Source organism: Pyricularia oryzae, chromosome 1 (assembly GCF_000002495.2).
Source record: "Pyricularia oryzae 70-15 chromosome 1, whole genome shotgun sequence".
In the NCBI taxonomy this organism is placed as follows: Eukaryota; Fungi; Ascomycota; class Sordariomycetes; order Magnaporthales; family Pyriculariaceae; genus Pyricularia; species Pyricularia oryzae.
The window spans coordinates 5,357,667-5,381,435 of record NC_017844.1 but is presented as its reverse complement, the minus strand read 5'-3'; the positions used below and the strand labels follow the sequence as shown (position 1 = coordinate 5,381,435).

Here is a 23,769-nt window from a genome sequence, read left to right as displayed (position 1 = left end):
CACTTCAATGCGTGGACAAAAAAGGAAGCTCGTGGTCGATGACAAATTGAATCGTGATTTCTAATGGCAGCTTTCCAGCCAATCCTGTTACCCGAGCGACATGCGAACCCCAAAAAGAGTGGGTCGCATGTAAGAGGGTTGTAAATCCTCCATTTAGACGGCAGTATAAAAGCATAAAAACTCGCCGATAGCAATCACTAAAAGTCAATTTGGAACCATAATCCATTTCATCAGACAAAAGCCGATACCAGCTCAGAATATAAAAGATATTCCCATCCCCTCAAAATGTCCGCACCAGCAGCATCCGCCCCGAAGCTAGTCTTTGGCTCCACCCCCTTCTTCGGCGGCGAGGTTGACGTGATCAAACAATATCTGGAGATCCTCCGCGAGCTGGGCATCAAGACTATTGACACCGCGCAGCTCTATGGCGAAAGCGAGGCCGGGCTCGGCCAGGCCCAAGCCGCATCCGACTTTATCATCGACACCAAGATGTCGTGCACCTTCATGAACCTGCCTGCCACCAAGGCCAACGTGGTCAAGTACGGGCGCGAGAGCTTGGAGAAGCTGCAGACGGATAGTGTACGTTTTGCCTTGCATCGCTCCCCTTCGCAGATGCTGACTTCATCCCCAGGTCGACGTCTACTACCTGCACATGCCCGACCGCTCCGTGCCGTTTGAGGACACCATGTCCGGGCTGCAGGAGCTCTACGAGGCCGGAGCGTTCAAGCGGCTGGGGCTGTCCAACTTCCTGGCGCACGAGGTGGACGAGATGGTGGCCATCGCGGACAAGCACGGCTGGGTCAGGCCGAGCGTGTACCAGGGCAACTACAACGCGGTGGCGCGGGCGACGGAGACGGAGCTCTTCCCGACGCTGCGCCGCCACGGCATCGCCTTTTACGCCTACAGCCCCAGCGCCGGCGGCTTCCTGGCCAAGACCCCCGAGGGCCTGACCGGCGCCCGCTGGGACCCCTCGGCCCCCATGGGCAAGCTGTACAGCGGGCTCTACAAGAAGCCGGCCCTCGTCGCCGCCCTCGGCACCTGGGGCGACCTGGCCGCCGAGGAGGGCGTCTCCAGGGCCGAGCTGGCCTACAGGTGGACCCTGCACAACTCCAAGCTGTCGTCCGCCCACGGCGACGCCCTCGTCATCGGCGCCCGCACGCCCGAGCAGCTCAGGGAGGTGGTTGCTTGGCTCGCAAAGGGCCCGCTGAGCCAGCCCGTGGCGGAAAAGATTGACGTGCTGTGGGAGAGCATCAAGGACGACGCGCCCCTGGACAATGTGAACAGTGCGGCGGTGCCGTTTGGGACTAATTAAGGGGTTTAGCCGGAGTTTTTATTATCCTTTTAGACTAGACTGCGTTCAGCAGGATTGATCAATGAGAGTACGATATTGTATGCTTTAGTTGCTTTAATTGCTTACCATTGTAGACTAAACATTTATCCGCCAGAGGTGCGGCAGTGTCCACTTTTGGGCGTCCTGGACCCCGATCCTGCTTATAAACCCATCCAGTTCGCTACCCCGCTTCCGAGAATACAGCGATCTGCCAGCATTTCTGTTGATGAAGTCACCCTCCCGTAGGACCGTCACGCAATGTCATGATCTCATCATGGATGGGGCGATTTCCAGACCCTTCCCGAAACTGCTGTCGACAAACAGGTTGTCTTTTGGGCTTGTTGTGGTGGACGGGTGCCTGCTTTCGAGAATGTATATATAAATTTCGTCCAATAAAACGTGCATTGGCGCAACATAATTGAGCTCCCCAACCATACCCTCTGTGGAAGTCATATAGAACACTCGTCCTTCCGAATTTCATCGCAACAGTTTCACTTTGCATACCTAGAAAACACCATCAATCCGAAATCTACACAACCAACACCAGCATCCGACATGGCTCCCAAAATATTCTTGTAAGCTCCAAGGCAATCCGCAATACACACATTCATACCCCGCTAACACGCACAAAATTAGCACCGGAGCAACAGGCTTCGTCGGCGGCGACGTCCTGGAAGCCCTGCACAGCAAGCACCCAGACTACGAGTACACCATCCTGGTGCGGACCGAAGAGCGCGCCAAGCCGGTCAGGGAGCGCTACTCGGACGCCAACGTCATTATTGGCTCCAACGACAGCGCCGAAATTATTGAGAAGGCCGCAGCCGAGGCCGACGTCGTAGTCCGTACGTGCATCCCTTTTTTTGCGCTTCGAATTTGAGGATATTCACGCTGACCAGCAAATAAAAAGACACCGCCGAGTCTGCTGATGACGAACCATCGGCCAAGTCCATCGTCAAGGGACTGGAGGCAGGGCACTCGCCCGACCGGCCGGGGCGGTATATCCACCTGACCGGAACTGCCATTCTGCAATGGGTGAGTATTTTGCCAGAAGCCGAGACGCAGGAAGCCTGGAATGCCCAATGACCTCCAACGGCAATGCACTGACACAAAAGATACCCGATCGTCAGTACGACAAGACCAACGAGCGCTACGGCGAGCCGCCCGCGCCAGACCAGGAGTACCGCGACATCAGGGACATTGAGCGCATCCTCAACCTCCCCGACCAGGCACCCCACCGCGGCATCGACAAGATCGTGCAGGCGGCCAACGACATTCCCTACGTCAAGACTGTAAGCTTTGCTTTTACCCACTCAACCACCAAGCCCCAGAATCCCTACGATGCAAACCAATACTAACAATCCACTCCAGGCAATGATCTGCCCGCCGGTAATCTACGGCACCGGCCGGGGCACCGTCAACACGCGCTCGCAGCAGGTGCCGTTCCTCGCGCGGTACGTGCTGCAGGAGGGCCACGCGCCGCTGGTGGGCGCGCAAAAGACGCAGTGGGACAGCGTGCACGTGGCGGACCTGGCGACGCTCTTCGTGGCGCTGGTCGAGGCGGCGCTGGACCCGGGGCGCCGCGACGACCCGGAGCTGTTTGGCCGCGCCGGCTACTTCTTTTGCGAGGCGGGCACGCCGCACCGGTGGAGCGACGTGGCGCGCGCCGTCGTCGAGGCCGCCAAGCAGCAGGGGTTCGTCGCCGAGGCCAGGGCCGAGGTCGTGCCCGCCGCAAAGGTCACCAACTGGACCCTGCTGGGCAACTCGCAGTCCGTGGCCGAGCGCGCGAGGAAGCACCTTGCCTGGGAGCCTGAGGTGTCGAAGCGCCACACGCTGTGGGATGACATTCCCAACTGTGTAAAGGTGGAGGCGGAGGCTTTGGGCATCAAGCCGACCCTGCCGCCCCAGTGAGGCTGGGGGATGTGATGTTTGTGTGGCGAGGATTGGTTGAGTTGGCCATGACTGTGGAACTTTCCCCGACACGAAAATCTGTACCCAATAGGACCTGAAGCCTCAGGAGTTTAGAAAATACCCTCCAATGAACGATTCCGTCTGTCTCTTTACGCAATACCATAAATGTCGAGTATCCATAGTAACTCGTACAAACAAAGTGGTTGGGAATCTTCAGTGGGTCACTATCGTCATGAGTGGCGCCCCCCTTGGATAAGATAAAAGATGACTATATGCACCGCCGTCACATCGCCTTCCACCCCACTGATAACGTCCTACCTCGGTGAGATTTCACTAGTTCTGGTCTAGTCGGTGGGCTCCGTACCCCAGCCGGGCTCCGATGACAAAGTCCTATCAAACCGACCAGCAAGCGCGCGGCTTTTCCGACACCCCCCAAAAAAAGGACCGTCGGGTTATCATATCCGATCCTTATCGGGAGAGGATTATAAACATGCACGGTTTTCTCTCTAGCGCATTTTCGAACGTCCACTTTGCAAGAGTGCATCTCCATTCGCTTGGCAGGGCGGCCAATAGCCTTGGCTCGATCTGGATTCATATCAGGACCAACACCTCGCCGACCCGCCGACTCCAACGTTCCGCGCTCCTGTGGATGCCCGTTCGTGAAGCCGACGATATCCTCGGGGGTAGTTCATCATTGGCAATAACGCGAATGCATTACCAGGGTGATGATTGTGACGATGGAACTGCGGTATTTTTCCCTGGCGAGAACGTAGGCAGTAGGCTGTCCGTAAGAATGACTATAAATACTGGACTTGGCGTCGAACCTGCGACTTCTATTATGCTGTCTTCCAGGCGCAGCCCATTTTGACAGCAGCTTCGAGTCAAAACAGCATCATGAAGGCGGTATTGGTAACAGCCCTGTTCGGCCAACTGGCCCGGTCATCCCCCAGGCCCGTCCTGCCCGTCGACATAGACACCAAGGCAGCCTTGAACTCGCGCCTGGCCAACGTCTACCTCTCGTCCAGGTCGGCCGAGTCGGCCCCGGCCGGTGCGCTGACTTACACATATGGCGAGTGCACGTCGGAGAGCCACCAAGACGCGCACCACGTGATTGCGACTGCTTCAGGCCCTACAAGCTCCGGCGAGAGCAGGTTGGCATGGAGCATCCCCGAGGATGCCAAGTCGGGTGGCTGCATATCTGCATGGGACTCTGCGGGCCGGCTCGTCGGACGCAGTGGACCCCAGACGATGCATCCGAGCAGGAGCCGGAAAGCCAAGCGCGGCATCGTCATGTCGCAGACCGATGGCTTCGATACCCTGGGACCGTGGTTCGACGGCGTTACCCATCTCGAGGCAAAGAACCTGAGTGTCGTGGATGCCGAGGCTGCCAAGGCGTCCAAGGTTGGAATTGTTGGTGCTGGGTAAGATTACTCTAGAACTATATCTAATCCCTGCTTTGCAGATGATCCATGCTAACTGGCTACTCAAGCATGTCCGGTCTCATGACATACCTCGTCCTGACCCAAGCCGGCATGAAGAACCTCGAGATTATCGAGGCCAGCTCCAGACTAGGCGGCCGCGTCCACACGGCATACCTGTCTGGTGGACCCTCGGGCTTCCAGAACGGAACCTTTTCCTACCAGGAAATGGGACCGATGCGATTCCCCGCCACCATCGAGCTCAACAACCAAACGCTCAACATCAGCGACCACCAGCTCGTCTTTGACCTTGCCGAAGAGATGAACCGTCTCAACGGTCACTCCAAGAACCTCAGCATCGACTTCATTCCCTGGTACCAGTCCTCGCAGCAGGGACTGTCATACAAGAACTCCATCAAGCTGCCGAGCGGCATCGCGCCCACCCTTGCAGAGGTCGCCCAGAATGCATCCTTGAGGGTCGACCTGGAGATGGACGACTCCACTGCAGCGCTCAGCGCCAAGGTGGACGCGCTGGAGACGAACGAGGAGTTCTATGCAGAGATTGCAAAGAACATGCACAAGGCCCATAGTGATTTCATTCGTGAGTTGACCAATCAGTCGACTAAAAAAGCGTGCACACCACTAACAGCGTCGCAGACAACAAGGTCCCAGGTGAATTCGGCGGTCGTTGGAGTGAGTTTGGCTACATGGTCAACTACTTGAACCAGACGCTGAACGACACAAGCATGGTCGTTGGTTCTGGATCGTCAGACTTTTGGGATACTGTGAGTCGTGAACAATTCCTCTGGCGTAGCAAAGAAAGACTGCAGTAACAGCCGCTGACGCCTGGTGCCATCTTCAGCTTTACGAGGGCATGTACTTTACCGCCTCGTCGTACAAGACGGTCAACGGTGGCCTGAACCGTATCCCAGAGAGCTTCCACCCGTTGGTGGACAACGCTACCACTCTAGGGCGCAAGATTGAGCGCGTGCAGCGCGACAAGGCGACGGGCAAGGTGACGCTGCAGTGGCGCGACAGCTTCAAGGATGCCCAGTTCAAATCATCGACATATGACTATGCCGTATTGGGCGTGCCGTTCTCTGTGTTGAAGAACTGGCGTTTCAGCCCGCCCTTGATTGGTACTATCGCAAACGCCATCGCGCAGGTGCCATACAACGGTTCGTCACTCTCATCCCCTGGTTACTTTGCTCCCAAGTTCCATACTGACAACAAGAACAGGAGCCTGCAAGATCGCATTGGAGTTCAGCGAGCGCTTCTGGGAGACGAAGCTTCCCAACCCCATCTATGGCTCATGCTCGACTACCACAGATATCCCAGGTATTGGCAGCATCTGCTACCCATCCTACGATATCAACGGCACCGGCCCCGCCTCCATCCTCGCCAGCTACATTTCTTCGGACCAGTTTGGAATCCGCATGGCATCGTTGAGCGAGGAGGAGCACGTGCAGTATGTGCTTGACGCCATGCTCGAGATACACGGCCCTGCCGCCGAGGGTCTGTACACGGGCAAGTACAACCGAAAGTGCTGGTACCAAGATCCGCTGGAGTCGGGCAGCTGGGCATCCCCTCTTGCCGGACAGCACGAGCTCTTCATTCCAGAGTACTTCAAGACCCATGACGGTGTCATCTTTGTCGGCGAGCACACTTCGTACACCCATGCTTGGATCTCCTCGGCTCTCGAGAGCGGTATTCGGGGAGGTGTACAGCTATTGCTCGGTGAGTCTGATTTGCTTTGTCCGTTTTTTTTTTTTTTTTTTGGTGAGACTGTCTAACATCGCGTAGAACTCGGGCTTGTGGATGAAGCAAAAGCCGTTGTTGACAAGTGGATGGCTCGCTGGATTGAAATCGTAAGTCAAATGCCGCCCCGACTCCGCAAATACAAATGCAGATGATGCTGACGTGACCGATTCTCGTTAGTAGTAATAATATTGGACACAGGATGTATGCCAAGGAGAGGCCACGAGAAATGAACAGGATATATATGGTAGAACTTAGATAGGTCAAGCGCCTTCCAGGTCACCCAGTCAATGCGACTCTTCGCCAAGACAAACACTCCCCAAACGCCATGCCATGCCCAGAGTAAACCATATTAAAAAATATCAAAATCTTATCTCGTAACTTCCAGCTCTGCTCAGGTATCGCACCCACTTGACACTGCTGTAGTTGCTCTTCTCAAAGACCTTGAGATATCGCACCAACAGACCGCTACTTGTAAACATGAGCAGGCTAAAGTTCATGCTCAAGGGCGGCCGGCTCCAGGCCTTTTGGCTGGTCATGCTCGTGAGTTCGGCCTCGGCAGACAGGACATATTCGGACTGGCCGGCAAATCGACCAATCTTCCAGATTATGTGGTTCTCGGATGGCTCATACTTGGCCTTGCCTTGAGTGCATCGCTCTGTTATGCGAGCTGTGTTGAGCGGCGTGGGGATGCGGACGATGACGTTGGTAGCAAAGAGCTTAGGGCCAAAGTTGGCCTTGACACCGATGCTGTATTCGACCTTTGTCTTGCCAATCTCGTTGACGATGGCGTGGACTTTGAAGGGTAGGTTCACGTTCTCGGTGGCACGGTATCGCATGAGCTCGAATTCGCCGTCAGGAGGCACGAAGCTGATGATTCGGTCCGAGTCGAATTTCCCGAGCTTGACGCACTGGTGGAATTGGCAGTCTTCAAGCGTAACGCTGCCAGCTGCGGCTTTGGTAGCCTTGCTACCCATGCGGTTTCCCGATGGTAGACTCATCATGCCGTCGCCGTCGAGAAGAAGCCGGTCGTTCAGTCCAAACTTGCACTCGGGTGTCCCAGAAAGGTATGCGCGCATGACGATCTGGCCCGTGACGTCGGCGCGCAGCACAGCACCAGCAGCAGACATCAAGAGATTCACGTCCTCAATAACATCCACAAACGCCTCGTTCTTGCGGTACTTGACGTCTGCTTTGCGCCACGACAACGCGCCGGTGGCTTGCATTGTGATTTTGGCCGAATCTTCGGGGCGGTGCTCGGACTTGACGCCCTCGGTCGTGATGTACATCTTGAGCGTGTCCGTTTCGGTGTTTTGAGGGTATCCAAAGTCGACAATCTCTGCGCGAAGTTGGCGATGAAGTTAGAAGACGTTTGCGATGGAGTCATGGCGGCGGAGGAGCATGAACACACCGTCTAGCAGCTCATAGACAAGCACAAAGTTGTTTTTGACGGCCTCCTCGTCAAACTTGCCAAAGTAACCCCTCCCAAGCTGGATGAGGCGGTACAGAAACTCAAACACGAGAGCGGCGTTCGCATTGCTCTTGGTAATGGCCACCAGGTAGATATTCTCGTGCTTGACATGGCTAAAGGTGGTGCTTCCGAGCGTCAGGATCGGCGAACGGGTTTCCCGAGCGCTGATGACCTGAATGCGGAAGACGTCGGCAAGGCGAGGGCGACAGTCATTTCGGAAGCTGCGGAAGATGAGGTTTTCACCTTTCAAGTTGAAAAGAAGCACGCCGGACAGCATTTTGAGCTGATTGTGAACGGCCGACGGACGAGGCGATGAAGTTTGTGGTGCTCTGGGGTGGTAGGGAAAGGTACAACACGCTGATAAATTGTTCGTCTGCTCAATCAATCAATCAATCAAGCTCCGTCGCGGGTGTTCAGGCCCCGCCGCTAGACCAGAGAGGTAAGGCGGTGTGACAAGGGGTAGTGGGGTCGCTGCCAGGCCAGCTGGGGTAGTAAGGAAGCGGGACCATGGAGAATTACTCGTGTAGGGATCATACTGGCATTATTCGTCGCCATCGCCCACCTCTTTGTATACGTGCCTCCCTAGGCGCGAAGTATAAGGTTCCTCTGTTCAATGGGCTTACCTGACTTATAGACCCTAGAGCTTGTGGCATGATACTAAGTATGCTTACAACCTCGTCGCCAATAAAGGCGAAGAACATTGCTCGAAATTATTTGTCATCAGTATCTGCTTCACGCTTACCATTAACCGGTCGCTGACTACTATGACGGCCCTGGAAAGGCTGCAGAACAGGATCAATCATGGGCTGTCGGGCTTGCTCGAGGTTTAATATAAAATTGTGCGAATCCAGGGGTCTCTCCAGATGAGAGACTGTTTGGATGCTTTCTGTAAGCTAACAAAGAAGAATTCGGCAAAGTTCTGCCCTTGATGGACTTGGGTGAGCGCTTGAAGCTTGCTCTAGGGATTTCTCCAAAAATCTAATACCGTTGCGTTCGCTCAAGCTTGTGCGGCGTCCGTAGTATCATGAAGATGGACGATACAATACTCCGGGTCGGATCATAATCGTCCATTGGATTCCCATATGCAGTTGCTAACACGCTTCACAGATTCATTGAGACCCTTTGAACTAAACCGGTATTAAGCGCAAGACTACATAACGCATGACTCAAATGGAACTTTTTGTCTTGTTGCAGGAACTGTTCGTCAGCGGACATCCGAATATTGCAGTTGAAGCAGAGAGTTGGGATCTACTTCACCCTAACCCTTATTGGCCACTTCGACCTCCTCCTCTCCAGCGGCACCTTCTTCACTCGAAATCACGAAGAAACAGTCAAGAGGAGGACACAAACTCAAATGACATCCATCTTACCCTCTGTATACGAAAAATCTAGACTTTGCCGATCGCCGAAAATTCCCCCGAGCACTGATGTTTACTGCATGCCGCACGTTTCCTGCAGCATCCGAGCTCCGATTTCTACATGCCTTCACGCCCGTCCAATCGATGTTTGCTTGTGATCTATCATTGACATTTTGCTTGTATCCCCAAACGCGCAACCCAAATCGTCAGTGGGTTTGTCTTTAGCAGTTGACAGCAAAGTCAAGTACGTCTCCAAGCTTGGCATGGCAGGTGCAGCAGCCTTTCATGATACATCAAAAATCATGACATTGCTGCGCATTGTTGCCCATGACGGTGCTGATGCTGCTGCTGCTGCTGCTGCTGCTGCTTCATTCCCTGCAAAACTGCCATCAGTCCAGAGCCGCATGACTGCAGATGCAGAGTCAACATCAACGTTTTCTCCATGAAAATACAGGACCTACTGACAGACGGGGAGTCCCTGATTTCCTCTCTACGTTTCCATGATTAACATGTCCGTCCGAAGAGTTTAAGGGATTATGCAAAGCCCATGGGTGGTGGCCAACGGTTGAGGGACTCTTTAGCGCTGATGTCGTCAACCATGCCGCGATGCTGGCGACGACGGACGCGCAGCAATGCGCCACCGCCCCACGATGAACCCTTTACCAGCAGCAGACTGCCAGTGGTGTGCGGTCATGCGTCGGTGTCAGTCCGTTCTTCTTCGTACATCTCGGACCCGCGGAAGTGTTGGGGTATTCTGTACCACGATGAAGGTGGGCAACTCATGAGGCTTAAATAATCACTCACCCTGCCGTTTACCCACAGCCTTTGCTTTTTTGAGACATCGCCATCTCAAGTCCTCGGCCGAGTGCCTATCGGAGACCAACATCTCGAACATATAATACTACAATAGCCAGTATCACAAGACATCACTGTCTGTCGATATCAAACTAACAACCCTTCGTCTAATCATACCAACAAATCACCATGCACGCCACACAGCTCCTGTCACTGGCTGTCGCCGCCACGGTGACCTTGGCCCAGACCAACACCAACGGCAGTTCCACATCGCTGACCGCCGCGTTGGCAGCCCAGCCAGATCTGTCCAACATGATCGCCTTGCTCAGCACACAGCCGACCTTCATGGCCCAGCTGTCGCTCGCCCAGAATGTCACCTTCCTGGCGCCCAGCAATAATGCTCTCGACGACTTCCTGAATGGACCCAACGCCACGCCTCTGAACAGGACCAGTCCCCTTGGCGTCGCTGCCCTCCTCAGCTACCACGTCCTGAACGGCACCTTTTACGACTCGGAGATCAACGACGACAGCAGGGTTGTCAACACGGCCCTCAATCTGGCCCCGTACTCAAACATCACTGGTGGCCAGCGTATTAGCTTCAGGCGTCAGGATGGCAATGCCACCTTCTTCTCTGGTCTGATGGAGATGTCGAGTGTGACCACGCCTGTATGTTTCCTACCCTGCCCTTGACACAATCATCTCTTGAACCGGTATACCAATTTACTGACACCACGCCCAGAACATCAACTACACGGGCGGTGTCATCCACGTCATCAACCGCGTCCTGACTCTCCCCATTAACGACACCCGCACCCTTTCGGACCTGAACTTGACATCCGCTGCTGGTGCCTTGCGCCGCGCCGACTTGAGCACCCGCCTCGACCGCCTGCGCGACGTGACCATGTTCATCCCCAACAACGATGCCTTCAACATGGTGGGAAGCTCTTTCGAGGACTCCAATATGTCGGCTAGCCAGCTGTCTCAGGTTCTGCAGTACCACATCGTCCAGGGCTCGCGTCCATTTTACACCAGCGCCCTCGGAAACACCAGCCTGACCACCCTCAACGGCGCCAGGCTGACTTTCACCAACACGAGCAACGGCCTGTTTGTCAACTCGGCCAAGATCATCTCGCCCAACGTCCTGACCAACAACGGCGTCATCCACATCCTGGACAAGTAAGTACTTTCTTGATCTCTATATTGTGATCTTAGATGTTCGTAACGAAACTGACATCAAACGCAGCGTCCTCAACCCCAACAACGTCGACGCCCGCCCCGACCCCTCAGCCACCAGCGGGTCGCCCATGTTTAGCGGCGCCACGCCCGCCACCAGCGGCGTCCCCTACACTTCGGGCGTCTCTCCGGCTCCTGGCTCATCCCCCACGGGTGGAAACGGTGGTAATGGCGGCAACGGCGGCAACGGCGGCAACGGTCAAGGTTCGGAGCCTGCCCGCGGTGCTGCCGCCCCCATGCAGACCGGCATCATGGGTGTCGCTGCTCTGTTTGGCGGTGCTGCCATCCTTGCCAACCTGTAAAAGAAAGTAAAGTGAAAACGGGAGACACAATGACTGAAACATGGGGGGACCTTTCAAGGGGTGTAATGGAAGTACTTGAAGAGCATCAGCGACGTTAGTAGAGGTTGCTTTATACCATTTGTACTATATTAATGTCTTTTTATCAATCAACGAAGGTTTTGTAAATCATGATCATACAGAGTTTGAGTTCTTTTCCTGGTACTTACTCCTAAGCTACATTGACAACCTCGCCAGATTCTCTCACAGTAGCCACTGTATGCTAGCTAGCTGCGAAAATATTACATATTGGAAAAGGATCGAAGAATCGGAGTCCCGAAATGATTTTGAGTCCTTCAGGAGCATCCTCGACGTGTAATACTAACCCTCAATAGTAACAACCTTCTCCGGGTCGAAGCTATACGCATCATCCCTGCCGTACCCTCTCTGGTTAGCCACCACCCTCTTTCCCTTCCCTCGCAACCCATCCTCCCCTACGTCACCCCGAAGCACAAAGTCGCAGTTGAAATGCGTGTGCCCAAACACCCACACCCTGACGCACGGACTGGTCCAGCAGACCTCAGCGCTTAGATCGGTGGCGAAAGCGCTCTGCACGCCCCGGTCGTCCTCGAGGTGGTCTGGGTCGTTGGCCTCGGGGAGCATGGTCGGGCTGTGGTGCGTCAGAACAACGGCGGACCGGCCTTCCTGCTCTGCGGCGGCAACCTCGCGGTTCAGCCATGCGAGATCCCCCGCGTGGGCGGCGTTGTGGTCGTCGACGGTCCAATTGGAGATGTTGGAAAAGTCGGATAGGAACAGGGAGGTGGTGCTGCGCTGGTCGTCGGCTATGCGCGAAAAGAGTGTCGCTCCGAGGATGGTGATGGTGGGCGAGAGGTCGAAGCGGCGGCGGTTTAGCAGCACGAAACGGCCAGCCTTGCGCGACTCTGAGTCTAAAGCCGCTTGCTTGGAAGTTTCCATGTTTGCGTTGTGCGTTTCCTCGAATTCCTGCATGATGGACAATGCCTTTTCCCAGGTTGCAGAGCCATCGTACTGGCTGTCGGTTGCAGGGTATGGCTCATGATTGCCCATCACAAAGAAAACCGTCTCGAACTGAAGAAGTTGGGCGCGAAGAAACGTAAAAAGTCGTTCATCCCAGACACTGCCAATATCCCCGAGAAGGGCCAGGTGTGGACAGCGACTGGGAATCGTAAAGTCACCATACATGGGTAGCATCTTTGGTGTTTCCAAATGCAGGTCAGACATGATCTGTAGCTGCACGGCTTCTGAGGTCTGAGGGGCAATTGATGCCTCCTCGCTCAGAGGAGCTAAGCGATTATTCTCGGTGGTTTTCGACATCTGCGGGAAGAGTGTAAGCTGTTGCAAAACCGGGTAGTGGTGGTTTCATCTGAGATATTCTTTGCGGGGAGGTTATGTACGGTTTGGACGCCAGGAATAAATCTTTAACGGTAGCATAAACATACTCTTTTGGCCTTCTTGCTAGGCTTTTTCACATTTGATGGCTTTTTGGCCCTTTCCAGCACGGTGTATACACCAGTAAGTTCTGGATATTCGGCCAGGGATAGCGGAACGTTGCCGGTGGGATATGGTCGCGGAGTGAATGTGCCCTTTTGGATTTGTTCAGATCGCATCGAATGATATTCGTGCTTGCGGAAGCTGTCGATATCACTTTGCCCTGGGTAGCCTCCAGTCAAATCGAAATGTAGTTCGAGAACTTCAGGGGGTAATCTTTTTGTGAACTCGTCACTCTTGATCAGGGCCTCATACGATCCTCCGATGCAATAAGCGTTGTGAATGAGAGAGCTAAGCTTGTGAGACCAAAGGGGGTCGGAATCAAGATCCTCTTCGGATAATCTTAGCCAATATCTCATCAAAGATCCGAGAAAATCTTCAAGCGTAGGTAGCGGGGCTGGGCATAAGTCTGGCTGAATAGTTGCCGTAGAGAGGTCGTAGTCCCATACAGCGGCATCAAGGAGCACCACGCAGTCGCTAGTCTGGCAGCCTCCTTCTTCCGAATCGCCGTTGTTACTGCTACTTTGCGTTTTTGGCTCGATTGTGATTCCGCCTCGGCTGAGGAGTCCTCGATTCTGAACAGCGTTGTTCTCTTTCTTCTGTAGGCTTCCACCTTGAGTTAAAACATCTGCGGCCTTGGTAGGCTCTGAGACAAGTAGAAGCAAATTTCCGGTGCAAGTTTTGCGGCTGTAGGCTTTGAGAACTTCTTCAAACCAGACCGCATTGGCAACACCATGTGCTGACAATGTTTGGCAGACGCGATAGCGAGTATTTGAAGAGGGACCTGCAGTGCAATCAAAATCCGTCTCTGCTGGTGATGACGAGTCGGCCTTGGGTTCTGCAGCCCGGGAAGTAAACAGAGAAGAAAACCTCGAAAAGGTTTTCCGAAAAACAGGCATGGTTCAATGGGTTGATGTCAGTTGCGCTGATGAATGAGAGAATCGGGTCTCGACCAGGGAGACTCGGGGAAACAACGGGTTTTTTTGGTGCGCAAGTTCAATATTGGGCCTTCAAAATTCCAGGCCCTGCCTGACCAAATGTTATCGCGCCCCATGAAATGGAGGACGTGGAGGAGAATCCCCGGATGCTCTCATTTGGGCACTTGTTGGCCTTCAACTTCGCTATCGCCTCGAATTTAAGCGCCCAAGGTCCAGCGTTTGCCTAACTGCACCGAATCAATGAAGGGATTTAGTGGATATGATGAGACGCTGGTTGGAGTGTTGGGCCGTGGATTGGCACCAATGGGGACATATGTGTGGGGCCTATAGTAGGACGGAGTTCAGTAGAGTAGGACATGCGGGCGCTAAATCAACTGGATGGCTCGGTTACCTCAGGTCGGTAGGCTTACTTAGCCGCCTTGACGCGTAGACGAACCCAACAACACACATGAAACCTGCGAATATCAAGTTGGTAAAGGCCGTTGTATATGCCAATACCTCGGCCTGAGGGAAAAGGGTGCCCAAAGAATCTGGTCTACTGGGCAGGACCACCCGGCCTCATCACCTTTGCTGCAACTTTCGGCTCTGAGATATGGCCAACATACAAATATGGGCGCTTGTCCGCCTATTTTTTACGTGGTCCAGCTGGGCGCTTCAACGGACAACATATACAATCCCAAGGACAATTCAGGCGCCCAGTATCAAAGTCTTGCAGCAGCGGAGCGTGCATCGAGCTCAGCGTCTCCTAAACGCTGGCCTTTGGTTGACGCCCTTATGGATCGTTCTGATCATAGAATTCTAAAAGTGTGATGAGAATAGTTAACATTTCGCCCAAGGAGCAGGCTTCCAGATGTATAAAGAGATGTGAGAGAATCACGGGGGAGTAACCAATGTCAGAGGCTAATGGTTGATATGCACACTTGCTCTGAGCTGCGTATGGCTTTGCACCTTCAAACCCTTCCCATCACTCATAATCCCTATATTCCACACGTGTCTCTAGCCCGTCCAATTCGCGACGGGTTGCTCATCGTCAAAGGACACGGGAGGGTTTGATTCCCAGCCTGTGCCAGTCCACCATCCAAACAATCCATATAGTCAGGGGCAATGAGCCTCACAGCCCCAACAACACGAAAACCCAGAGTGAACTCATCAGCAGTTGGAAAAATCGCCGGCAACCGATTTCATGTCCCCGGCCACAAGAAGGGAGTTCCTCCAAGCTGTCCACAAAGGGCTACACGATGTGCCCTATGTAGTGATCGGGGGTAGCGCCCTTGCCGAGTACGGAAGTGGTCGAGAGACTGGCGATGTAGACGTGCTTGTGGGGTCTGGCTGCTCGAAACGCTCCGCCGAAAGCCTCCTTATTAAGCGGACGGAGGGACGGTTGGTCCGTGTTGGACACGGCAAAATAATGTAAGTAGACGATTGGAAGATTTCACCCCCACCCCCCGTTGAGTCCGGACACCGATACACATATTAACAAATACATCTAGCTTCCGAGCCTCTGATGGCAACATATACCCACTCGACCTCTCCGAGGACCACGAGGTAGACCTCAATTTTGAACAGGCCAGGGACACTGCCTCGTCGAAAAACTCACCCGGATACAAGCTCGCAAACTTTGTCTTTCTGCTCAATTCCAAGGCCCATGCGTGGCAAACGCGTGTCCCGTTCGAGCCAAAGTTTCACGAAAAACGTCGAAACGACGCCCAAGACATCATCTTCTGTCTGGAACGACTCAGCGGCAGACGTGACATTGACCGCGCAGAACTTTCGTGGGTCTACACCGACGAGTTTTGGAACCAATTCGTGGAGGGCAACCCGCGAGCTCGTCAACTCTTCACCGCCGCCGGGCTCTGGACCGACGAGACTGTCTTTGTGACCGGCCGGACCATCAGCGCCCGATCTAGCCTTTCGAGCTTTGCGAGTCCATGGACGCAGCCCGGCACGCCGGCTAGGCAGGATTCGAACCTCAGCCAGGTGGGTTGGGGTAGTGGTCAGGGCAGTCGTGCAGGCAGCATGGCAATCCCAAACAGTAGGCAGGCAAGCGTTGACAGTTATGGCAGCCGGCACGGCGAAAGTCGGTGGGCGACGCCTGAACACTTTGATGAATATGGCGGTAGCCAACGGGGTCACAGGGGCTTTGGATCTGGTTTTGCACATGGATCTGCTCACGCTTCGATGGTATCTGTGAGAGGATGATCGAAACACGGCGGGGTTGGGGTGTAGTGATAGTTTGTAAAGTAAATTGTCAAGGCAGAGCTGGCCTCTTTCAAGAATCACGTTAGTCTTTAAACCTCCTCGCAATGCTTTTCTGCAACTCGTGTCGGTATCTCAAAAGAAAAGGGATATATAGTGGGGGAAGAGTGAGTCAGAAAGGTCGATTGGTAGCGTCTATCTAGGGAGATAGCTAATTACCCGGCCTCCCATCAAGCCATTTACTCATATATGGCCCGTCGAGCCAGTATCCCAGTTTCTTGTAGTAACTGCGGACACCGACACCCGAAATGACACTTATCTTTTCACTGCCGTGCTCGTCACGGGCAATACGCTCTGCCTCTTCCATCAGCAGAGTGCCGAAACCCTGATGCTGGAACTTCTTGGGGTCTCGGGCGTGCACAGGCACCGCGGTACCATAGACGTGCAGCTCCCGCACCAAACTTGTTGGCTGACCCGTGAGTTCTTCGCGGAAAGTGTACTTTTCAGTGCATTTACGCAACCGCAACAGGCCAATAAGAATGTCCTGCTTAGGGTCCTCGTATGCCAAGAATGTCTCCCAGCCGCCGTTGGCAACGTAGTCACGGCGCACGAGCTCGACCTGGTTTGGCCGTATCTTGTGCTTGACCTCGTTGATGCCGACCTCCCTCGTTCTGACATCACGGCATGTTGTACCAAAGTCTTTCATACGCGCCAGAGCCAACTCCCGCAGGTTGCCGTTCTCTACACCCGAGCTGACGAGCGGCATGGGAATATCACGCTGGACACGGTAAATGCGCGTCCACGGTGGAACCAGGGCGAGAATCCGAGCCACTAGGTCGATAAGCCCATTGGGTGTGTAATTTTGGTATCGTCCTGTCCTCCAGAGTTCGTAAAGACCGGTACCGCGGATGACTAGCGTCGGGTAGATCTTCAGACCATCCGTTCTGAAGGCTGGGTTTTCAAAGTACTCTCGGAACTGATCCACATCTCGCTCCATGCCGACGTTTGGCAAGTCGGGCATCATGTGGCTCACGACCTTGAAGCCGGCGTCCTTGGCCAGGCAAAAGGTCTCCGCAACTGCTGCTACCGTGTGACCTCTGTTGGTATCGCGCGCCACATCCTCGTACAATGACTGCACTCCTATTTCCAACCGTGTGCAGCCGTACCTCAACATGCTAGACAAGTGTGGCTGTAAACAGTAGTCGGGCCTGGTCTCTATCGTGATGCCAACGCACTTGACATTGCTCATCTCGCCAGCCTCGACGGCCTCATCGACGTTTGACGTCTGATAACCGCTCAGAGCATTGTGTAGTTGCGAGATAAAGTCATCCCTGTATGACTCTGGTAGTGACATGAAGGTACCGCCCATGATGATGTACTCAACCTTGTCCACCGAGTGTCCCAGAGCCTTTAGCTGATCCACACGACCCCTGGCCTGCTCAAATGGGTCGTAGCGGGCACGGATGGCTCGCATTGAAGTTGGCTCATAACCAGTGTATGATTGTGTGCTGTACTCAAAGTCTGAATCGGGACCACCTGGGCAGTAAACGCAGATGTTGCCCGTGTATGCGATGTGGGGGCATCGATGCGGTTTGCACATGACAGCAACAACAGCAATACCAGAAGACGTTCGAATCGGCTTCGCAATGAGCTTTGGCAGGATGTACTTTTTGTAATGCTCGGGGACCGCGGCTATGATTGCAGTCAAAGGTGGGATCTTCTTCAACTTGTGCTTGCGGGAGAATTTGCCTCGCAGACTGTTCAGGTTCACATCTTTTTGCCGGTGTTTTGGGTCTCGCGCAGCCGCCTCGTAGTCTTCAATGAGCGCATTTGCAATATCGGCGCAGCATCTTAGAAACCGTTCGCCTTCTGGTGCAAGAGTGGCAGAGGCTGCAGGCCTCGCCACGGTAGTGGTCGACATATCGAGGCGTAGCGCAGGACAAGGACCCGGTAGTGGAGTTGGGGCGTGGTGCGCGTGTCGGCAAAGAGTTCTGGATGGTCGGCAGCAGAGAAGGAGGCGCTGATGTCTCCTAAGAGTACCGGCAATATGTGTCCCGCACGCGCGCTCCTTATTATTGATGTTGCATCAAAGACTTGTTCAGCTTGTCGCGGGCGCAATTCGGAGTTGCCCCTTCAGATTTCCCCGCCAACTTTTTGACGCTTCGTTCATACCTTAGGAAAACTTAGTGGGGCTTTTGTAGAAAGCGGGGCCAATTGGAGGATGAGTTATGTAATCAGTTGTGACAAAAGCTGCAACTAAAGCAGGACACACGTGGGAAGTCTGTTGAGTCGCATCGCCATGTCATGTGCGACACAATTGGCAAGCTGGCAGTTTTTGCGATGCTATGCGCAGCACGCGCTCCTTATTTTCCTTCCTATTTTTCTCTTGAAGTCTGTAGTGTTCAACATTTTGATGAGTGTTTGCAGGTCAATTTTCGGTTAAGTAGACATTTAGGCCGGCTGTAATCACTGTGCAAGTTTCATCATGCCTGCTCTCTGCCATACTGCTAGCCGCGATGGAACGTATCTCTTGCCGGCAGGAGATTCGTAGCAAAATTAATCGGGAGAAGCCATGGACGCGTGTGGAGCGCCGGCGCGGGTGAAATCGGAGCCGTGCTCGCATGGACCCTTATCAACGGCAGGAACAAAGGGAAAACTGGGACCCACACAGTGTCCATGACTAAATTCCCCCTATCACTAGACAGTGCGACACCAGCCAGACCGTTGGGCCAAGCTTTGATTGATGCTGTGCTACAGACGTCGAGAAATTTGTAGCTTCAGCTGTAGGCTTGTGACGTGACGAAAGAGCACTCGCAGAATCTATCTTCCACCTGCATATACCGTCCACGTCTTTTCCTTAATTCCTACTTACTGCATTGACCTCTACATCAGACAGAAAAGATGCAGGCTATTTCCCGACAACTTCGCCCCAGTGGCGCTATCCTGCGCCAGATCTCGACGAGGACATACAGCTCGTCGAGCAGCCCCTACGCAGCTACCATCAACAACCTCAGGATCAACAGCGACACCAAGGTCCTTTTCCAGGGATTCACTGGAAAGCAGGGAACGTGAGTCTATTCCAGAAGACGACCTTGCGCCTCTATTTTCCGCGCAGACGTTTCGCCATGTATTCCGCTCGACCACAGCTGACACGAAGCCCGTCCGATCTTTAGTTTCCACGCACAACAAGCCATTGACTATGGTATGATAACCGCGCCCGAAGCCTTAAGGGCGTAACCTCGAGTCCCAACCGACCTGCGCTAACACACGAAACGCTATATTCAGGCACCCAGGTTGTTGGTGGCACAAACCCCAAGAAGGCTGGCCAGACGCACCTTGACCTTCCCGTCTTCGCCAACGTTGCCGATGGTGTCAAGCAGACTGGCGCAAATGCCACGGCAATCTTCGTGCCGTAAGCACAATCTTGAAAATCGCGGATGAGACGATCGTTTTACTGACAAGTACTCCAGTCCTCCTTTGGCCGCCGCCGGCATAGAAGAGGCCGTTGCTGCCGAGGTTCCTCTCGTTGTTTGCATTACGGAAGGCATTCCTCAACATGGTGCGTGGAGCCCAATGGCGTTGAGAAATACGTGAAACATCGATGTATATGCTAACATCATGCAGACATGGTCCGCATCACCTCGATCCTCAAGTCCCAGAACAAGACCCGCCTGGTCGGTCCCAACTGCCCCGGCATCATCGCCCCCGGCCAGTGCAAGATTGGTATCATGCCCGGCTTCATCCACAAGCGCGGCCGCATCGGTATCGTCAGCAGATCCGGCACCCTGACCTACGAGGCCGTCAACCAGACCACCCAGGCTGGTCTCGGCCAGTCGCTCGTCGTCGGTATCGGTGGTGACCCCTTCAGCGGCACCAACTTCATCGACTGCCTGAAGGTCTTCCTCCAGGATGGCGAGACCGACGGTATCATCATGATTGGTGAGATTGGTGGTTCCGCTGAGGAGGAGGCCGCCGACTTCCTGCGCGCCAACAACACCGTCAACGGCGGCAAGCCCGTCGTCTCTTTCATTGCCGGTATCTCGGCTCCCGCCGGCCGCCGCATGGGCCACGCCGGTGCCATCGTCTCCGGTGGCAAGGGTGGTGCCGACTCCAAGATCAAGGCCCTCGAGGCGGCTGGCGTCATTGTTGAGCCCTCTCCCGCTGGTCTGGGCAAGGCTCTCCGTGACGAGTTCGTCAGGCGTGACCTGTTGTAATAATATTTCTCTCGATTCTTGAGATTGCTCGGTGGAGGAAGAGGAAAAGCCGGTGATTTGTGCAACAGCATAGTATTATTATTTTTTCCTTGTTTGTCAACTGGCGCACAAGCTGTGGATATATTTGGCTTTCTACAATATCCCGTCACCTTTCGCATTTGGGCAACTAACTTAGACGGCGGGATTAAGCAACGGCAAATTACTGAGGTATACAAGCATTTCATCGCTACCATTTCATTCCGTGAAGGGGCACTAATATGTTACCCAAGTCGTTCGCATGTGTGACGCCGGGTTCCTTGTCAATTTCTCTATTGGCACTTGTTTCTTTCATTGAGCTACTGCTCTCCTGTGACCTCAACTTGGGCCTTTTCAATGTCTTGCTGATTTCGGTATACAGGTTAGCAGATTGTACTCGATACTGTTCAGTCACTCATACACACATACACATGAATCACATGTGACAATCTGTCGCTCACCTCATTGTTTTCCCATCGACGGCAACTGCCCAAACACCCTTCCCGTTCCAATGAGGATTTGCTTTTCCGATCTGGCTGCACTGTAACCCAAATCTTGGCATGCGAGAGACGTCCATCCGGTTATTTAAACCGAGATTCGCGGCGCGGCTGGTCTTATAGTAATGGTTCCTCATCGATCTTCCCGTTTAGATTGCCCGGACGATGGCTTTCCAGGGCAAGTCGCATCGGACCCGTTCTGACGTATTTTACCCCGACTTTCACATCATCCAGGGCCGACATTCTGTCCGTCCTTCTTCACACTGGGACTCTGTCGAATCATCCCCGCCTCGACCGACTAATAATTTGAACCTTGGTATGAATCGATTGGTGGGATCCCCGCTCCCCAGACTTTACCCGGTTTGCCGACCATCAGAGCAACGCCGTGCGGAGTTGCGGAGCTCATTGCATTCTCTACCATGGGACTCTTGCACTTGCTCCCAGGAACGTACGATGTGAATCTTTAAAAGTAGGTCGAACATATCGTTCGCCGCCTGTGGACACCGCTAAAAGGTAAGACTTCATAGAGATCCTGTGTAACAAGGTTGCTCATCATGAAGTTCATTGGCAGACTCGCTCTTCTCCTCACATCTACGATGGCTGCCATCGCTGCAGCGCAGTCGCCGGCAAATCAGACATACACCAACCCTGTCATTCCCGGCTGGCACTCGGACCCGTCATGCATCCGTACGCCTGACGGAATCTTTCTCTGTGTTGCTTCGACCTTTGTTGCGTTCCCTGGTCTGCCCATCTACGCTTCACGGAACTTGGTCGACTGGAAGCTCGTCAGCCATGTCTGGAGCCGCGAGTCTCAACTCCCCGGGATCTCCTGGAGCACCTTTAACCAGATGGGTGGCATGTACGCGGCGACTATCAGGATGCACGAGGGTACCTACTACGTTGCTTGTGAGTACCTCAACGCCGAGTCGGTGAACGAGGTACTCCTCGGCGTTCTCTTCAAAACCACGGACCCCTTTTCCGATGAGGCCTGGAGTGACCCTGTGCTCTTCTACCCCAACCGGATCGACCCTGATCTGTTCTGGGATGACGATGGCAAGGTTTATGCCGCCACGCAGGGCATCGTCCTCCAGGAACTCAACATCGAGACGGGCGAGCTCAGCCAGCCTGCCATCGAACTCTGGAACGGCACCGGTGGTGTCTGGCCCGAGGGTCCCCACTTTTACAAGAGAGACGGCTGGTACTACCTCCTGATTGCCGAGGGCGGCACCGCGACGGACCACGCCGTCACCATGGCTCGAGCACGCAACATCACCGGCCCCTACGAGCCCAGCCCGCACAACCCACACCTGACCAACCGCGGCACCAACGAGCTGTTCCAGACGGTCGGACACGCGGACCTCTTCCAGGACGGCGACGGCAACTGGTGGGGCATGTGCCTGGCGACGAGATCCGGTCCAGAGTACAGCCACTACCCGATGGGCAGGGAGACGGTTCTGTTCCCGGTGACATGGGAAGAGGGCGAGTGGCCGGTGATGCAGCCTGTTCGGGGCACGATGGAAGGTCCGCTGCCGGTCGCCGAGAACGCGCTGGACCTGCCGGGCTACGGACCGTTCGTCACGGCTCCGCAGGCCGTCGATTTCAAGGCCGCCGGCGCGGCGATCCCGCCCAACTGGATGTACTGGCGCGTGCCCCGCGACGACACCTTTTCCGTCTCCCAGGACCGCGGGCTCAAGATCGTCCCGACGCGCAGCAACCTGACGGGCGAGGGCCACCAGGACCACGAGACCAACGGCATGAGGGGCCTCGGCTTCGTCGGCCGCAGGCAGACGCACACGCGCTTCGACTTTGCGGTCGACTTGGACTTTGTGCCGCTCAAGAGCGGACAGGAGGCGGGCGTGACGGCTTTCTTGACCCAGTACAACCACATCGACCTCTCCATCATCCGCCAGAGCTGCGGCAAGGGGCGCTCCATCCGCCTCAAGACCGAGAGCCAGGATGTTGGAGTGCAGCCGCCGGCCGAGGTCGTCAAGCCCGTCCCCGAGGACTGGAGCGACACGATCAGACTCGAGATCCGCGCCATCAGTGCCACAGAGTACGAGTTTTCTGCCGGTCCGGCGGAGGAGGGAGCTGCCAAGATTACTCTGGGGACTGTGGCGTCCCGGTTTGTCAGTGGTGGAAAGGGCCCGTTCACCGGTACCCTTGTTGGTGTTTACGCGACTTGCAATGGACAGGGCGAAGGCGAGGTCTGCCCCGAGGACGCCCCGGCCGCTTATGTCTCTCGCGTGACGTATGAGGGCGTCGAGAAGTAGGCTGTGACGGGGGTGCACCTTTGTGCTTCGATGGTGAAAACTGTTTCTTCAGCAGCCGTAGAATAAAACCGTCCAACAGTCCAACACTGCTTTTTGAATCTTCGGATCTAAGATGTTTGATGATGCTCATTCCGAAGTACGATTGAAGGTGTCGTACTCGTAGTCGCATCCGTAATAAACATCGTACAAGGCACCCGAGGTAAATGGGAAAGTTCTCTGGAGGCTACGAGAAAAACATATCTCTGGCTCTGACTTGGAAGCGTGAAACTGACTTTGGGAATTATTTCCTTAGCCTGCAAATCGCGTCTTCAATTTGATATTACAAAGAAAACATGCCACATGTTTTGCTAAGCCAAGGTTAACCCAAAAATAACTGGTAGAAGAGCAGCTTGTAGGCAAATCATCGTCTCGAACTTAAGCTTAATTAAAGACTGGATACTTTGGGTTAATGCTGGCTGGGTTGTTGCCTGTCAAGAAACACCAGGGACGTCTGAGTGGGACTACTGCGATGATTGTATGTTATTCCAGGCATGCAATATGCTGAAATATGGAGTATGATCAAT

General features: G+C 54.4%; 10 protein-coding genes across 10 annotated transcripts; 7 read left to right on the top strand and 3 right to left on the bottom strand.

The window, feature by feature from the left end:
* The first annotated feature begins 180 nt into the window (after nt 1-180).
* MGG_16375 (aldehyde reductase) lies at nt 181-1,519 on the top strand. Its single transcript, XM_003710305.1, has 2 exons — nt 181-579; nt 632-1,519. The coding sequence occupies exons 1-2, from the start codon at nt 286-288 to the stop codon at nt 1,310-1,312; spliced, it is 975 nt and encodes a 324-aa protein (XP_003710353.1). The 5' UTR covers nt 181-285; the 3' UTR covers nt 1,313-1,519.
* A 154-nt stretch (nt 1,520-1,673) lies between these two features.
* Nucleotides 1,674-3,397, top strand: MGG_16374 (uncharacterized protein). Its single transcript, XM_003710304.1, has 5 exons — nt 1,674-1,905; nt 1,967-2,172; nt 2,238-2,362; nt 2,458-2,619; nt 2,699-3,397. Exons 1-5 carry the CDS (start codon nt 1,886-1,888, stop codon nt 3,236-3,238), a joined length of 1,053 nt encoding a protein of 350 aa, XP_003710352.1. The 5' UTR covers nt 1,674-1,885; the 3' UTR covers nt 3,239-3,397.
* On the top strand, nt 3,336-6,872 carry MGG_16373 (uncharacterized protein). Its single transcript, XM_003710303.1, has 7 exons — nt 3,336-4,659; nt 4,728-5,257; nt 5,314-5,441; nt 5,519-5,834; nt 5,896-6,393; nt 6,460-6,524; nt 6,598-6,872. The coding sequence occupies exons 1-7, from the start codon at nt 4,133-4,135 to the stop codon at nt 6,598-6,600; spliced, it is 2,067 nt and encodes a 688-aa protein (XP_003710351.1). The 5' UTR covers nt 3,336-4,132; the 3' UTR covers nt 6,601-6,872.
* Nucleotides 4,109-8,295, bottom strand: MGG_05484 (AP-2 complex subunit mu-1). Its single transcript, XM_003710302.1, has 2 exons — nt 7,826-8,295; nt 4,109-7,753 (listed from the first exon to the last, which is right to left on the bottom strand). Exons 1-2 carry the CDS (start codon nt 8,160-8,162, stop codon nt 6,777-6,779), a joined length of 1,314 nt encoding a protein of 437 aa, XP_003710350.1. The 5' UTR covers nt 8,163-8,295; the 3' UTR covers nt 4,109-6,776.
* Nucleotides 8,296-10,015: 1,720 nt separating this feature from the next.
* Nucleotides 10,016-11,729, top strand: MGG_05483 (uncharacterized protein). The gene is made up of 3 exons (XM_003710301.1): nt 10,016-10,704; nt 10,778-11,214; nt 11,282-11,729. The coding sequence occupies exons 1-3, from the start codon at nt 10,228-10,230 to the stop codon at nt 11,571-11,573; spliced, it is 1,206 nt and encodes a 401-aa protein (XP_003710349.1). The 5' UTR covers nt 10,016-10,227; the 3' UTR covers nt 11,574-11,729.
* On the bottom strand, nt 11,694-14,211 carry MGG_13079 (Ser/Thr protein phosphatase). Its single transcript, XM_003710300.1, has 2 exons — nt 13,028-14,211; nt 11,694-12,902 (listed from the first exon to the last, which is right to left on the bottom strand). Exons 1-2 carry the CDS (start codon nt 13,973-13,975, stop codon nt 11,931-11,933), a joined length of 1,920 nt encoding a protein of 639 aa, XP_003710348.1. The 5' UTR covers nt 13,976-14,211; the 3' UTR covers nt 11,694-11,930.
* Nucleotides 14,212-15,197: 986 nt separating this feature from the next.
* MGG_05482 (uncharacterized protein) lies at nt 15,198-16,110 on the top strand (the record flags this gene model as incomplete). Its single annotated transcript, XM_003710299.1, has 3 exons — nt 15,198-15,424; nt 15,505-15,991; nt 16,078-16,110. The coding sequence occupies 3 exons, from the start codon at nt 15,198-15,200 to the stop codon at nt 16,108-16,110; spliced, it is 747 nt and encodes a 248-aa protein (XP_003710347.1).
* Nucleotides 16,111-16,323: 213 nt separating this feature from the next.
* MGG_05481 (elongator complex protein 3) lies at nt 16,324-18,495 on the bottom strand. The gene has a single exon (XM_003710298.1). It carries the CDS (start codon nt 18,129-18,131, stop codon nt 16,422-16,424), a length of 1,710 nt encoding a protein of 569 aa, XP_003710346.1. The 5' UTR covers nt 18,132-18,495; the 3' UTR covers nt 16,324-16,421.
* A 470-nt stretch (nt 18,496-18,965) lies between these two features.
* On the top strand, nt 18,966-20,936 carry MGG_05480 (succinyl-CoA ligase subunit alpha). The gene is made up of 5 exons (XM_003710297.1): nt 18,966-19,278; nt 19,384-19,412; nt 19,496-19,622; nt 19,681-19,769; nt 19,835-20,936. Exons 1-5 carry the CDS (start codon nt 19,112-19,114, stop codon nt 20,422-20,424), a joined length of 1,002 nt encoding a protein of 333 aa, XP_003710345.1. The 5' UTR covers nt 18,966-19,111; the 3' UTR covers nt 20,425-20,936.
* Nucleotides 20,937-21,208: 272 nt separating this feature from the next.
* On the top strand, nt 21,209-23,312 carry MGG_05479 (xylosidase/arabinosidase). Its single transcript, XM_003710296.1, has 2 exons — nt 21,209-21,449; nt 21,508-23,312. The coding sequence occupies exon 2, from the start codon at nt 21,533-21,535 to the stop codon at nt 23,204-23,206; it is 1,674 nt and encodes a 557-aa protein (XP_003710344.1). The 5' UTR covers nt 21,209-21,449; nt 21,508-21,532; the 3' UTR covers nt 23,207-23,312.
* The last annotated feature ends 457 nt before the right edge of the window (nt 23,313-23,769 follow it).

Coding starts and splice junctions, on each gene's coding strand:
- MGG_16375 (XM_003710305.1), top strand. CDS start 286: ATGTCCGCACCAGCAGCATCCGCCCCGAAGCTAGTCTTTGGCTCCACC. Junction 580..631: donor AGAAGCTGCAGACGGATAGT/GTACGTTTTGCC, acceptor CTTCATCCCCAG/GTCGACGTCTACTACCTGCA.
- MGG_16374 (XM_003710304.1), top strand. CDS start 1,886: ATGGCTCCCAAAATATTCTT. Junction 2,363..2,457: donor GAACTGCCATTCTGCAATGG/GTGAGTATTTTG, acceptor CCCGATCGTCAG/TACGACAAGACCAACGAGCG. Junction 2,620..2,698: donor ACATTCCCTACGTCAAGACT/GTAAGCTTTGCT, acceptor AATCCACTCCAG/GCAATGATCTGCCCGCCGGT.
- MGG_16373 (XM_003710303.1), top strand. CDS start 4,133: ATGAAGGCGGTATTGGTAACAGCCCTGTTCGGCCAACTGGCCCGGTCA. Junction 4,660..4,727: donor GTTGGAATTGTTGGTGCTGG/GTAAGATTACTC, acceptor TGGCTACTCAAG/CATGTCCGGTCTCATGACAT. Junction 6,394..6,459: donor AGGTGTACAGCTATTGCTCG/GTGAGTCTGATT, acceptor AACATCGCGTAG/AACTCGGGCTTGTGGATGAA.
- MGG_05484 (XM_003710302.1), bottom strand. CDS start 8,162: ATGCTGTCCGGCGTGCTTCTTTTCAACTTGAAAGGTGAAAACCTCATC. Junction 7,754..7,825: donor TGTCTATGAGCTGCTAGACG/GTGTGTTCATGC, acceptor AACTTCGCGCAG/AGATTGTCGACTTTGGATAC.
- MGG_05483 (XM_003710301.1), top strand. CDS start 10,228: ATGCACGCCACACAGCTCCTGTCACTGGCTGTCGCCGCCACGGTGACC. Junction 10,705..10,777: donor TGTCGAGTGTGACCACGCCT/GTATGTTTCCTA, acceptor CACCACGCCCAG/AACATCAACTACACGGGCGG. Junction 11,215..11,281: donor GTCATCCACATCCTGGACAA/GTAAGTACTTTC, acceptor CATCAAACGCAG/CGTCCTCAACCCCAACAACG.
- MGG_13079 (XM_003710300.1), bottom strand. CDS start 13,975: ATGCCTGTTTTTCGGAAAACCTTTTCGAGGTTTTCTTCTCTGTTTACT. Junction 12,903..13,027: donor CTAGCAAGAAGGCCAAAAGA/GTATGTTTATGC, acceptor CTCTTCCCGCAG/ATGTCGAAAACCACCGAGAA.
- MGG_05481 (XM_003710298.1), bottom strand. CDS start 18,131: ATGTCGACCACTACCGTGGCGAGGCCTGCAGCCTCTGCCACTCTTGCA.
- MGG_05480 (XM_003710297.1), top strand. CDS start 19,112: ATGCAGGCTATTTCCCGACAACTTCGCCCCAGTGGCGCTATCCTGCGC. Junction 19,279..19,383: donor TTCACTGGAAAGCAGGGAAC/GTGAGTCTATTC, acceptor TCCGATCTTTAG/TTTCCACGCACAACAAGCCA. Junction 19,413..19,495: donor ACAACAAGCCATTGACTATG/GTATGATAACCG, acceptor CGCTATATTCAG/GCACCCAGGTTGTTGGTGGC.
- MGG_05479 (XM_003710296.1), top strand. CDS start 21,533: ATGGCTGCCATCGCTGCAGCGCAGTCGCCGGCAAATCAGACATACACC.